The sequence below is a fragment of the Mytilus trossulus genome, chromosome 5 (assembly GCF_036588685.1).
Source record: "Mytilus trossulus isolate FHL-02 chromosome 5, PNRI_Mtr1.1.1.hap1, whole genome shotgun sequence".
Taxonomy (NCBI): domain Eukaryota; kingdom Metazoa; phylum Mollusca; class Bivalvia; order Mytilida; family Mytilidae; genus Mytilus; species Mytilus trossulus.
In genome coordinates this window covers 16,615,588-16,629,525 of record NC_086377.1, presented here as the reverse complement: position 1 = coordinate 16,629,525, position 13,938 = coordinate 16,615,588, and the positions used below count along the sequence as shown (strand labels likewise).

Genomic DNA, 13,938 nt, shown 5'->3' with positions numbered 1-13,938 from the left:
TTTTTTTATACATTGCCAAATCTACCACATTTATCATATTTTTTTTTATTAAACAGACAACTATTCCTGAATCCTCAATGTTATATGCTATATTAATATACATGTTCCAAAGACATCTTTTGTTATGTTTTTCCCATTGCCCAAAAATACACTTTTTCAGATAATGTCTCATATATATATATATATAAACGAGTCTAAATTGAAAACTACGTTCAAACCTATGACTGCGTTGGATAAAAACCGCAATTTTTATACGTGTGCATGTCAAACAAATTTCATTGTAGAAGGGTCTAAAAACAGCACAAACAACATTTTCCAAAAGACCAAAAGAGTGAAAAAGTATATTTAAACAAAACGCATTTGACTAACAGGTCGAACAACTGATGTTCTTTAACCCTGCTGACTGCCATTGACGATTGCCAAATAAAATTGATCACAGGTTGTTACAAAATGGATCTTATTATAAATTTAATACGTCACAGAAAAAAAAAAATTGTTAACTTGTGGACAGGATGTTGTGCCACAAACATTCGGTGTCAATATTTCTTTAGTACACCATATCCGGATTTCGCCTGACAATAAATGTCTCTTCAGTGATGTTAGGGATCGAAACGGTATTTGGAAGGCCATATAAAAAGCACCCTCATTTTAAGAGAAAGTACCCTCATTTTTAGATTAACTCTTGAATTTTAAGAGTCAATATATAGGATGAACGGATCATATAAACCGGAGGGAAAATATGATACATGCCCAAACAAAAAATATAAACGAGTCTAAATTGAAAACTACGTTCAAACCTATGACTGCGTTGGATAAAAACCGCAATTGTTATATGTGTGCATGTCTAACAAATTTCGTTGTAGAAGGGTCTAAAAACAGCACAAACAACATTTTCCAAAAGACCAAAAGAGTGAAAAGGTATATTTAAACAAAACGCATTTGACTAACAGGTCGAACAACTGATGTTCTTTAACCCTGCTGACTGCCATTAGCGATTGCCAAATAAAATTGATCACAAGATGTAACAAAATGGATCTTAATATAAATTTAATACTCACAGAAAAATATATATATATAAACAAATATTTGTATATTTCAAATCAACATTTCTCTTTTAGGGCTACCATTTGATTTTTAGGGGGAGGGGGCTAGGAAGGAAAATTTTGTCCTGCATTTTGTTTTTAGTTGTAATCTCTGTCCTGCCTTTCTATTTTTCACAGTCAGGCTTTTTTTATCCTGTCTCTTCCTTTTTTTAGTTTATCCTGTTTTTTTTTTTTACATAAATTGTCATCCTGTCTTTTTTTACTCAAAACTCCTGTCCTCCCCCCAATAAAAATCAGATGGTAGCTCCCTTAAGATATTTGTTGATTTTGAAATAAATATTACGCGAACATCAATTTTACTGGTACATGGCTGTTCGTTATATGATACATCTCTCTTGGGTTTTGAACAATTCCTTTTTGTCCTGATCGGAAGTGCGTTTTACATAACGAAGAAATTGATCGATTATAAAAAGATCCGGGATTACTGAAAAACATGGAGGACGAAAATTCGAAAGACGAAGAGCAGTTAGAAAGAGAACACTTTTTACGCATAATAAATGCGTTCAAATACTACAGGTATTCCAGAAATCATCCAAACATATATATTTCCCACATAGTATACAAAATTTGCATTGTTTTGCATGGCTTCAAACGATTTTCTTTCTATCTTGTCCGTGTTTTTTTTCTTCAAATCTTTTGGTTTCAACTTCCGTTTGTGTTTTTTTGTGAGGCGAATGGATTTCTAAACTATTCACACCGAGTGAAATTTTGGTATTATACGAGGTTATTTGGAAGTTTGTGTCTACATTCCTTGAGAACATTGGGACAGAATAGATAAAAAGAGTGTGGAAATGCCTAAATAATGTGGGTACACATTATTTATGAACCTTCAAACTTTCTGACATCCAAAGATGTTTTGTCAGACAAACTGGGGTGGTGGGACCTCAGAGCTCTCCCAAATGAAAAAGTAAATATTTGCACACGTCCATTAGTCCAAGATTACTCTGACGTCCCACGGCTGTTTAGCCAGACAAGCTGGGGCCGTGGGACGTCAGAGCTCGTTCCATATCAAAAAGTGGGTATTTGCCCACCCAAAAATAGATGCGCTGCTTCCTCGCTTCTGGAGCCGACTGAGGGCCTAGGAATTATATAAATCGGGCATTAATCTCTTCAGTTTTCATTTATCTCTTCATTTATGTAAGTTTCACCTACCTGCCAAATCTTTATTTTTCTATATTTTAACATTTTTCACAGAGACCCATGATTTCTCCAATTTGCCTTTCATTTTCAAAGATTATCACGTGACCACGAGAAAACAGTGCAAATGACCAAAATGTAACACCTCGTTCATTTACGCTGCAAGTTACCTGAATGTCCGAGAGCTGCCGATTGTTATCGTGGTCGGAACTAAATGCTAGTTACCGATCTCCTGTAATTAGATGAAAAAACGTGGTTGCTTCTAAATGTTAAACATCAATCTCCTATAACATGTATAAAGAAGGTAACAAAATATAAATATTTGCATATATGAGTCTTGAGGCCACGAAATCTTTCGTAACTTGACGTCCATTTGAAAGTGAAAGTCAAAAATGCAGAAATCATGGGTCTCTGTGAAAAATGTTAAAATATAGAAAAATAAAGGTTTGGCAGGTAGGTGAAACTTACATAAATGAAGAGATAAATGAAAACTGAAGAGATTGATGCACGATTTATATAATTTCAAGGCCCTCAGTCCACTCCAGACGTGAGGAAGCAGCGCATCTATTTTGGGTGGACAAATACCCACTTTTTGATATGGAACGAGCTCTGACGTCCCATGGCCCGAGCTTGTCTAGCTAAACAGCCGACGGACGTCGGAGTAATTAATCTCGGACTAACGTCCATAATCTGATAATTACCTTACCGCTGAATCTTCTTCTGTCCTTCAGGACAACCTCTATAGCAGTATTAATCTTGGTAATCAACATCCACCATCATGAATAGGTGTAACACCACTAATTCGGGCCCGGCCAGAAAGCACATACCAGAAAGTAGTACATATTTAACACAAAATAGTTCCTATGCATGGACATAACTTTCAAAATAATTAGAATATTTTATTAATTTTGGTATCAAATGAAAGCTGCATGACTGGTGATCATTGTAGAACAATTTTTGACTGATAAATTTGAAAAATAAAAAAATGGCATAAAATTTTAAAAGGAGGGTACATTTTGCCTTTTTGTCAGATCGGAAGTACCTGTTTTGGTACATCCGAAGTTCTGGGAACCAGTTCTTTCTTATATGCAATGTAAGGTATGTTGATTTTTTCAGTACAGGACACCAGAAGGTGTTGCTTTGACATGCAATGATTGCCACTTTATTTGAACTTAAAATAAAAGAGGTGTGCCTGCTTGAAACGGAGGAATTTAACATAGAAAGCAATGGGACCATGAATTAGTGGTGTACTTCCTATTACAGAGAATCACCAGAAATCCAATTTTTAGAAGTTGTACCTATTCCAATGAAAATAAGTCAAATATGATGTTAGTAATCATGTCTAATAATTTTTTTGGGGTCAACAGTCCTGCTTATGGGAAATTTAAGCCCTTAAATTGGCATACTCAAGTATGTTAGCCTTTTATGGTCATACAACATGCATGCAGTTAAGACTTGACTCCAAGTTCTTATTTTTGCATTTTTTCTGATTGAAATCAATGAAACATATATTTTATGACTTGTATATGGGCAGGAATTCACTAGTGAAATTTTAGGGTCAATAGTGTTTATCCAATTAAAAAAATAAAGAAATCATGCAAATATGGAGAATAAACATTGTTTAAATAGCAAAGTGGGTTAGTCTTTATTGCCACATGCAAAAAAAATGGATCCAATTAAAAAAAAATTAAAAAAATCAGCACTTGTTATGTGCTGGCAGTTCAAAACTGTAGACAAAAAGTGTGACATTTCTGCAGTGGCAAAACCCCTAGTCATATTTAGAATATGCCTGAAGAATTGTTCTACTATAATAGTTGAAAATCAACTGCAAAATGATCAGTCTATCATTTAGAAACCCCATTTTGTACAGAATCCGATTATTGCTGCAAATAAAATACGTTTGAAAATGGACAAGTGCATGTAACTTTTCGGGTCAACAAATGTTACATGCACCTTTTCATTAGCTGATTAGCTTTGGAAGCAAGTTATTGGTCCAGCATGGCAAATTTTGAAAGGTGTCAACAATGGTTACAATTTGGATTTCATGATTTTTATCAATCAACTGAAGTTTGAAAAATATAGAAGGTAAGAAAATTTATTTCATTTTCGTGTCAATACTGCCCAATAATACTCATCTTTTTATAACAGTTGTATACTTTTTATAGTAAGCATTAACATAACTATTTTTTTCAAATTTCAACCCACTGATAATTACATTAAAATGTGGCTTTGTCATCTTTCACACTTGGCATCTACCAGTGATCAAGCAGATGATAAGAGAGTGGGACAAGGTTAATTTTGACCTCTCAATGAAGTGTTACATGCACTTTTTGTGTAAATTAGGTTCTTTGATAATGATGTGTGACTTGCTTTGCAATTTTGTCAACAATTATAAGTTTATCTTGTATTTAAACAGGTTTGACCCTTACGATATTCATTTTATTGCTGGAGAGATTTCTGTACATAACATTGACACGAAAATATTTACCAAGGAAAGGTGTCTATGATACATTCAAAAGCTTTTTTTTGTACGGTTTGCCTTATCAATCTAATTTTTTACATGAAATACCACAGATTAATTGCCAATTTGATTAACTAGTACTTGTATTCATTCTCAGCATTATAAAGATAACTGGCCACTTAATTTGAAAACATAAAATGTAACATTGACACCAGAATAAAAACAATATTACTTTATTACACTTAAAGCATAACTGGCCAGTGCATAATATTAAATCAAATGTAAATTTATGCTGAATTCTTAACAGAGAAGTTGTTGATCTTTCTTGATTTCTAGACTTTACAATATTTACTTGTAATTCTTATCGTTTAAAGGCATGTAACATTGACACATCTTCTGCGTCCAGGTTACATGCTACAACCTAATAAATGTGCATACAATTATTCAATCAATAAAATATTGTTGAAATTTAAAATTTGCTTCATTAAAATGATATTAAAGAAATAAATGAGTTTTAGTTATTTGTGTTTATTTTTTTCCTGATTGACTAGCAATTTTTCCTCATCATTTGTTGGTGTTCCTGTCAATGTTACATACATAACCCAGAATTATAATGTTTTAAAAGCATTGATTTCCAAACCTCTGTTATGAGCTTTAAAATGAGTTTATCTGAGTTTATAAATGACTAACATCTGAAATATTGTCATCACACAATTTCTTTGATGCTCCTATGATAACTTTATGAGTAACATGGACTACGATTTTTGTATCAGGTCTTTTTTGTGTTACATGAGAAGATTTTACTGTGTTGAAATCAACAGTTAATCTAATTTTTAATATTCAAAGTTATTATTATGATACTTATTTTAAAAAATAATGTATAAAGTAAACCCAAATTAAACTTTTTTTTCATTAAGAAATTGTGTATGTAACATTGACAGAGTCTATTATTTAGACTTTCACATGTTCAGGCCAGTGTTACATGCGTAAACAAAACTTACTGCCATATGGAGCTATTATCTTATTTTTTATTTTACAAAATTAAAGCGTTTTTATGTTTTCCTGTTTAATTTGTCTTTTAACACTAGTTAGTAACATTGACAACAATATTTTGTGTCCAGATTTTTTTATGTTACATGCAAAGGTATTACTTCCTTAAAGTCAGACATTTATATAACATTTTATAACCTAAATGATTAATTAGATATTACTGGGCAGCAATTATATTATTTCTCCAAAGTTGACTATTTAGCACACCACTTTCATCTTCTGGTCTTCATGTATGTAACATTGACATACAACCTTTTACTTTCTGTCAATGTTACACGCATGAACAGAACTGATAACATTTACTAACTCCTTTGCTCTATTAAGAGATTATTGATAATTTAACTTGTTTTACCACCATCAAACTTCATCTTTATTTCTAAATTTAGACATTCTTTTTAGAAGTGTATTTTCTTCATTGACAACAAAATTGGTGTCGGTCTTGAAAATTTACATGCAATTTTTAATAAAAAAAATCTACAGGCAATATAAACCTAAAAAGGAAAAAGTTGATCAGCAATAAATGTGATGAAGAAAACTCTCAGGAAGATGCTGCAAAAAGATACTGTCCCTGTCAACCAGTCAGATGGTGATGTCCCTGGCAGCCAGACAGATGGTGATGTCCCTGTCAGCCTGGAAGATAGTGATGTAAATATCAGTCAATCAGTTAGTTGGTGATGTTCCTGTCAGTCAGTCAGTCTGTGATGTTCTTGTAATCCAGTCAGAGGGTAATGTCCCTGTCAGCCAACAGATGGTGATGTCCTAGTCAGCCTGGCAGATGGGGATGTTCATATTAGTCAGTCAGTTGGTGATGTTCCTGTCAGCCAGTCAGATGGTGATGTCCCTGTCAGCCAGTCAGATGGTGATGTCCCTGTCAGCCAGTCAGATGGTGATATCCCTTTCAGCCTGTCAGATGGTGATAACCCTAGCTATCAGCCTGGCAGATTATGATGTCTGTGTTAGCCAGTCTGATAAGGTCCCTATTAGTGAGTCAGGTGGTGACGGTCCTTTCAGCCAGTCAGATAGTAGTGTTTGTCTGTGTCAGAAAACCAGATGATGGTGACTGTGTATGCAGACATACTAGTGATCTCCAATTTGACCATTCTACAGCAGTGTAGAAGATAGTTATTTCAAAATCTTGTTTATTTATCCCTTTTCAATCACCAGTCAACACATGTATCATGTGTATTTACTAATGCTCATTATAGAAATCATGAGAAATTCAATTTGTAACATTTTTTTTTTAATTGTTATGCCAATAATTGACATTCCAGAATATCTTTTGCATTATAAGAGGTTCAGGCTCCTTCTGATTTCAAAATAATAATAATAAACTCATCATGGATACCAGAATTGAAATTTTGTAGGCCAGAAACGCTTTTCGTTTACAAAAGACTCTTCAGTGACGCTAATTATAAAACAAAAAAGTAAAAGAAGGCCAAATAAAGTTGAAAACAGGACTATGGTCTAGTGGGTGTTGGTTTTCTCTTCTGAATTGTTTTACACTGGTCATTATGGGGCCCTTTAAATTGTGGCTTCCTGTAGTTTAGGTAACAAGTTTTCAAGATGAAATGGCATTGAAAAATGGAAACAAGATATTTGAGAGTTTCTATATTATTGTAAATTTTATAATCTATGCATGGATTTTGGTTCTGATTAAGGGTAGATTAATTGGTTTTTTTGAGGGTTTTTTTTCAGATAGATAGTTGAAGATGTTGGAGACAGAAAACAAGAAACAAGAAACTTGTTTTGAATGTTTGAAATAAAATTTATTGTTTAAACCTTAAAAAGTTATCATAAATGTAAGATTTACCAGCAGAAATAAAACCAGATATGTGGTAATATGTCTATCAGACAACAACCTCAAAGATGAAACCCAAATTGTTCTTTATAGAAGTTATGTAAACGATTGAAAATAAGATTCTCAATAAATGCAGCTGTATCAACCTCTTGTAGATTTGTCCATATTTTGTCTTGGTTTTTCATACTATTAATTTTAAGTGTAACTGTGTCACATGAATGAGGGATACATGTAATCATTTTGTACCCTTACTTTGTCAGTATTAGTTATTGAGTGAGAAACTTGTGGATGCTGATGGTTGTGTGGTTGTCTTCTTATCAATCTCATCCCTGTGCATAAAAAAACGGGTTGCTTACTTACTGATATAAAAATGTTTCATGTTGTGGAAATTTTGGATGACTCCTTCATCAATTGATCTATCTTTGGTCTTAATTTGATTTTTCTGGTTATTTTGACATTTGAATATCTTTTAATTTAGCCTTCCATAGTGTACCACCATGAACACATGATGAACAAGCATAACTACTGGTATAGTTAAAAAATTTGTCTGCTGTCTGAAATTTAGGTGAATGGTTTTGGTATTAACCACTATTTAAATAATATCAAATATGAGAAATGTGGCAGTATAATTGTATAATTTACATTCAGATGGTTGTTTGGAGGCTTTTTATATCTTTTAAGGTCAATTCTGGCATGGTTCATTATTCATATATTTTGTGTCCACGTTACATGCAACATTTAAGTCACTATTTTATGACAGAAATGAGATAATTGCAAAAATATTAATACAATTTTTTAATGTGAGGGTAACACAATGAAAAAGAGCCTTTACATGTTCAGAAAGAAAATGATTCTTACTGTATTTATCTTTTAAACATTGCATGTAACATTGACAGAAAAGTAGAGGAAACTTGTTTTCACAAAATTTCTGAAAGAAATGAAAATATACATTTTAGAGTTTTGATGATAGACAATGTTTTGTGATCAATATATATGATATTGAATGTTGAATAAGTTAAGGAATCATTAATCTCAATTTGGAAAAAGTGTCCATGTTACATGCTCCAAATTCATTATTTGCATTGGTTCCAAACTGACGCAAGTTTGAAAATGATTTTTTGGTTCCAAATAGAAGGACACCATTTGTAGCAATAATTTGTAAAAAATTTAGAAGCTTATAATGATTTTTATTTTTTTCTTACAATGTCACACTAAAGTAGCATTAGTGAATTCCTGCCCATATATAGAAAAAAATAGCTCTTGGTCAAAGTTATCTTATGATTTTTTCAAGTTTTTTTGTTTTTCTTATGGTAGCCTTTTACAATCTAGGCAAATGGTATATACTCATATAAGAATTCTAAAATATCACTGTATATGCAATTTGAACCAGTTTAGCAAGTTATCTAGCTGAGGGATTTATAAATTGCTCTTATTAATCTATGTTTAACCACAGAATTATGGTTCATACAAAAAAAAAAGCCTTTTTCCAATTTCAAGAAAAAAGGGGGGGGGGGGTAATTTCTCATTTATGTCTTAAGTTTGGACTAATATATTTTTATTTCATGAAACACCTCTGATAACAGTATGACTAATAGTAAACACATAGCTTTCCTAATAGAAATTCATAAATAAAACAATGATATTGAAAATAAAAAAAGTATATTGGCCAATGGTAATATACACATGCAGTTTTCTTTAAATAACCCATATGTTACTACCAGTCCAATTTGAGATTAAAATTAATAAAATAGTACTTGGATTAAAGCTTTATGTGTTTTTTATTGCTTGATATATATCATAGAATGAAATAAAGTAATGCTCAAGTCAATATAGCAAGTTTGGTTCTGTTATAGGTGTAACACCACTAATTCGGGCCCGGCCAGAAAGCACATACCAGAAAGTAGTACATATTTAACACAAAATAGTTCCTACGCATGGACATAACTTTCAAAATAATTAGAATATTTTATTAATTTTGGTATCAAATGAAAGCTGCATGACTGGTGATCATTGTAGAACAATTTTTGACTGATAAATTTGAAAAATAAAAAAATGGCATGAAATTTTAAAAGGAGGGTACATTTTGCCTTTTTGTCAGATCGGAAGTACCTGTTTTGGTACATCCGAAGTTCTGGGAACCAGTTCTTTCTTATATGCATTGTAAGGTATGTTGATTTTTTCAGTACAGGACACCAGAAGGTGTTGCTTTGACATGCAATGATTGCCACTTTATTTGCACTTAAAATAAAAGAGGTGTGCCTGCTTGAAACGGAGGAATTTAACATAGAAAGCAATGGGACCATGAATTAGTGGTGTACTTCCAATATGATTAACAGTTGTATGTACACAATATATATACAGTTTTTAAAGGCAGTGCTTTAAGGCCTGACTTTTAAGTCATGAGGTTCATCTTTTCATACTCAATCTTTGCTGGGGGTCTTTTGGCCAGAAATAGATCCGGAAATGTTCGAATTTCTCCTCTTCTTTTTATGGTATGATATGGTTTTTGTTTCTTTCATTTACATTCATGACATTGGGGACTAAAGAAACGATCAGTGTGTATTGTTCGTTTTATAGAACTTGTTATTAGTGTGTATTTTGCATTATAAGCAGTCAACCTGACTACAAACTATCATTATTTGTATATTCCGTGAGGAAAGAGGTCAGGTCAATTTCAAGTGTTATCTGACATATAAAGATTCTTTAATTAGTTCAGACGTTGATATAACAATGAAAAGTCGACTGAACATGATTAATATTGCATCTTCTATAATTCAAAGCGGAATTCGGTTTATGAACGAGAAACCGTAAAGCGTTTTCAATTTCGGTATAAGTTATGCATGTTGTCTACGTATTATCCTGGTTCCCGGTACTACGTTCCGGGTATTAGCTATTTGATATATTTGATGTGTAACATTACAATCGGGTACCAGCCAATCTACGTGTGTATGTGTACATGATTTCCCGTCAAAACGACCGACTTAAAAAATAGTCCATAAACGTTCCGTATAATGATATGCAAATTCATAATTAATCGTAACTTTTTTTTATCTTTGTATAATAAATATAACAAAATGGATTCCACAAAATTGAAAATAGCATTATTTTACGAGGATTTCTCATATTTTTTTCACTTCCGGGCGCAGTAATACGTATGTTTTGAAGAAGCTCGAAGAATTTGACAAAGTGAATTGAGAAGGAAACGGATAGATATATGTCCTTGCTATCAGGTAAAACAATTTAAATGTACAGAACAAACACATTTACTTCACACAAATAGTACAGGCTTAAGCTTTTTATTGTCTAGCTTATACACGACTGTAGTCAAGTGTTTAAACGACGGCGGTGACCTACAAGGTACGGGTCATACTGGGTCAAGTCTAAATATGTAAACATATCCACGTGCTATTAGGTAGAACGCATCGTAATGCAATATCTACAATTTTTTCCTCCTTTATACATCGTTTAACCAGATATATTTCTCCTTTTTACATCGTTTAACCAGATTTATTTCTCTTTCAAATACACTTAAACACGGGTTGTATGTACGTATCTTTTCTAGTGTTTTCTTGTCCTTATTAAAGTTCATTTGTTGATGTTTAAATATTTTTGAATGACTGAACACAGGAGTGAATGAATGCAACAATTATATATACTGAAGACTTGGGCTGTACAATGATAGTGTACGTATATCATACTGATAATTATTCTATAAAATTGAGAATGGAAACGGGGAATGTGTCAAAGAGACAACAACCCGACCAAATAAAAAACAACAGCAGAAGGTCACCAACAGGTCTTCAATGTAGCGAGAAATTCCAGCACCCGGAGGCGTCCTTCAGCTGGCCCCTAAACAAATATATACTAGTTCAGTGATAATGAACGCCATACTAATTTCCAAATTGTACACAAGAAACTAATATAAAAATAATACAAGACTAACAAAGGCCAGAGGCTCCTGACTTGGGACAGGCGCAAAAATGCGGCGGGGTTAAACATGTTTGTGAGATCTCAACCCTCCCCCTATACCTCTAACCAATGTAGAAAAATAAACGCATAACAATACGCACATTAAAATTAGCAGTAATTATGTTAATTTAGGATGTAATGTCTAATGACAGGAATTCATGAGCTTTGCCTCAGGCTTTCTGAAAAAATATCAATGACAATGTAAACAGGAACAAAACATTGACACGAATGATGCTCTCTTCTATGTTATATAGTTATTTAGGTATATGTGTTGCACAAGTTTCAATTAAACAAGTTATAAAACTTTTTTTCAGGGCACAAACCCACTTTAAAGAGACTTGTCTACTGCCATACCCATCCTATTTTCATGCACCATTTGCAAGCAAGAGACTGAATGGTTTGCAAAATTAAAAATCAGGACGGTGTCCAATTAAAACAAAAGAACTAAACTGGATGAATATTGTAGGAGAAATCTAGAGAAAAGTTTTGATTTGTGAAATTGGTTTTCCTGAAAAGTCATACATCCTAGCCTGCAGAAAGGAACTATAACTGTCCACCACCAACTGACGAGCTAATGTTGAGCTTCACATATGGAATTACTCAAATACCATCAATGTCTATGTTTTCAGCACAGATTTCACAATTTATGACACAGCTGTGCTTTTTTTTATACCTGTTAAAGAGTTGTAAACTAAATTTTATTTTTTTATCAATTAATATATAATTGTGTCATCTAAGAACTTGTATTTTGCCAAAAGATGCATACTAGTGAATGAAAGTGGTGCAGTTCATTTTGCTTTGGTATATAGAATTGAATTACAATAGTTCATGTTATTGGAATGCATATAAAAATAAGGAGATGTGGTACAATGTATATGATATTTAGTGAGTTTATCAAGCAAAAGTGAATAAGAAATAGGTATAAGCAATTACAGGTACTACTGTACAATCTCAAACAATGAAAAAACTCATACCGTAAAGAGAATTTCATATTTACAAGTAAGTTTTGTTTTTGCGTTGAATAATTTTTTTCTATTGTTTTAATTGCAAATATGGGAAGTGGTTAAAATGCTAATGAGACAGCTGTACAGAGCCTTAATTGAAAACTTCTTTTTCATTCATACCGGTAGATTTTGCCTGGAGTTAGAAACATATCTGCCAACTTTTAAAAATGCACATGGGGGTTTTACGTGAAAGATGGTTCATATAGTCATACAAAACCTTCAAGGGGGCCTTCAAATAGAAGCAGGACAAGTTGCCCAAATGGCTAATCGCCCCACTTTTTAAAAAAACACCACAAACTGATTTATCAAATCGCCCCACATGTGAAATTGGTTAAATCATGTTTAATATTACTCCCAACTCGCCCCACATGTGAAATTGGTTAAATCAGGGTTCTCGCTAAGGATTTTTGAAGGCGAGTCCAGGGACTTGTCATTTTTGGCCACGGTGAGTCATGGTAACTGTGTTCCGTTTATACAAAATATTTCAATATTGATGTATTTGTGGACTCACCAGTTTTGAAAATGGTGAGTCCAGACAGATTTTGATGAGTCCAGGACTCATGGACTTGCCTTAGCGAGAACCCTGTTTAATATTACTCCTGCCAACTCGCCCTTCTTATAAAAAAACGGTAATTTTTAGATTAATATATATATAAATAATTAAAAATAAAAACTCGCACCACTTTAATGAAAACTAATCTACACAGAATACAAACAAACCGAAAATTAATTTAATTACTATTATTGATATGTACTGAAATTATAATTCTAAAAAAAAACGGATTGTTGAAGAATAAATGTTAGTTTTGAAGCTTAGTTATTTGCATAACAATTGAAAAGAAACCTGTTAATTGTATCATAATGCAATATAAGGAATCGAACTTATATTCAATGGGATAACATCTTTTTCCATACGTGGGGCGAGTTGGCATTACTTATTTCATCCTGGTTAATAATATATTTATCTAGATTTTATCGATTTCCATTAGGTGGGACCAGTTGGCAGGAGTAATATTAACAGAATTTAACTTATATACAACGGGATAACATCTTTTTACATAAGTGGGACGAGTTGGCATTACTAAATTCTTCCTGGTTAATAATATATTTATCTAGATATTATCGTTTTCTATTAGGTGGGGCGAGTTGACAGGAGTAATATTTACGGGATTTAACACAGTTCACAAGTGGGGCAATTTGGTAATCCAGGTTGGGGCAGTTTTTTTTTAAAGTGGGGCGAGTTAGTGAAAAAGTGGGGCTATTTGCCAATGGGGCGATTGTCATGGATTCCCTTCAAATATATTCTAATGTGGTTTTTGGCTTCTTCTTGCATTAACAAGCTTATAGCCATTGTTGAATTATTTGTTTTCTTTAAATAGTCGACAAAATTGCTCTTACAAAATTTCCATTTGGGAG

At 32.8% G+C, this 13,938-nt stretch overlaps 1 protein-coding gene across 1 annotated transcript in view; it reads left to right on the top strand.

Moving 5' to 3' along the window:
• Window positions 1–1,468: 1,468 nt before the first annotated feature.
• The window catches only part of LOC134718600 (carnosine N-methyltransferase-like), a 30,999-nt gene continuing 18,529 nt past the window's right edge, over window positions 1,469–13,938 (top strand). Inside the window, exon 1 of the mRNA XM_063581228.1 lies at window positions 1,469–1,619. Within this exon, the coding sequence (XP_063437298.1) occupies window positions 1,537–1,619 (83 nt within the window). The 5' untranslated portion in view covers window positions 1,469–1,536. The remainder of the gene's footprint in view (window positions 1,620–13,938) is intronic.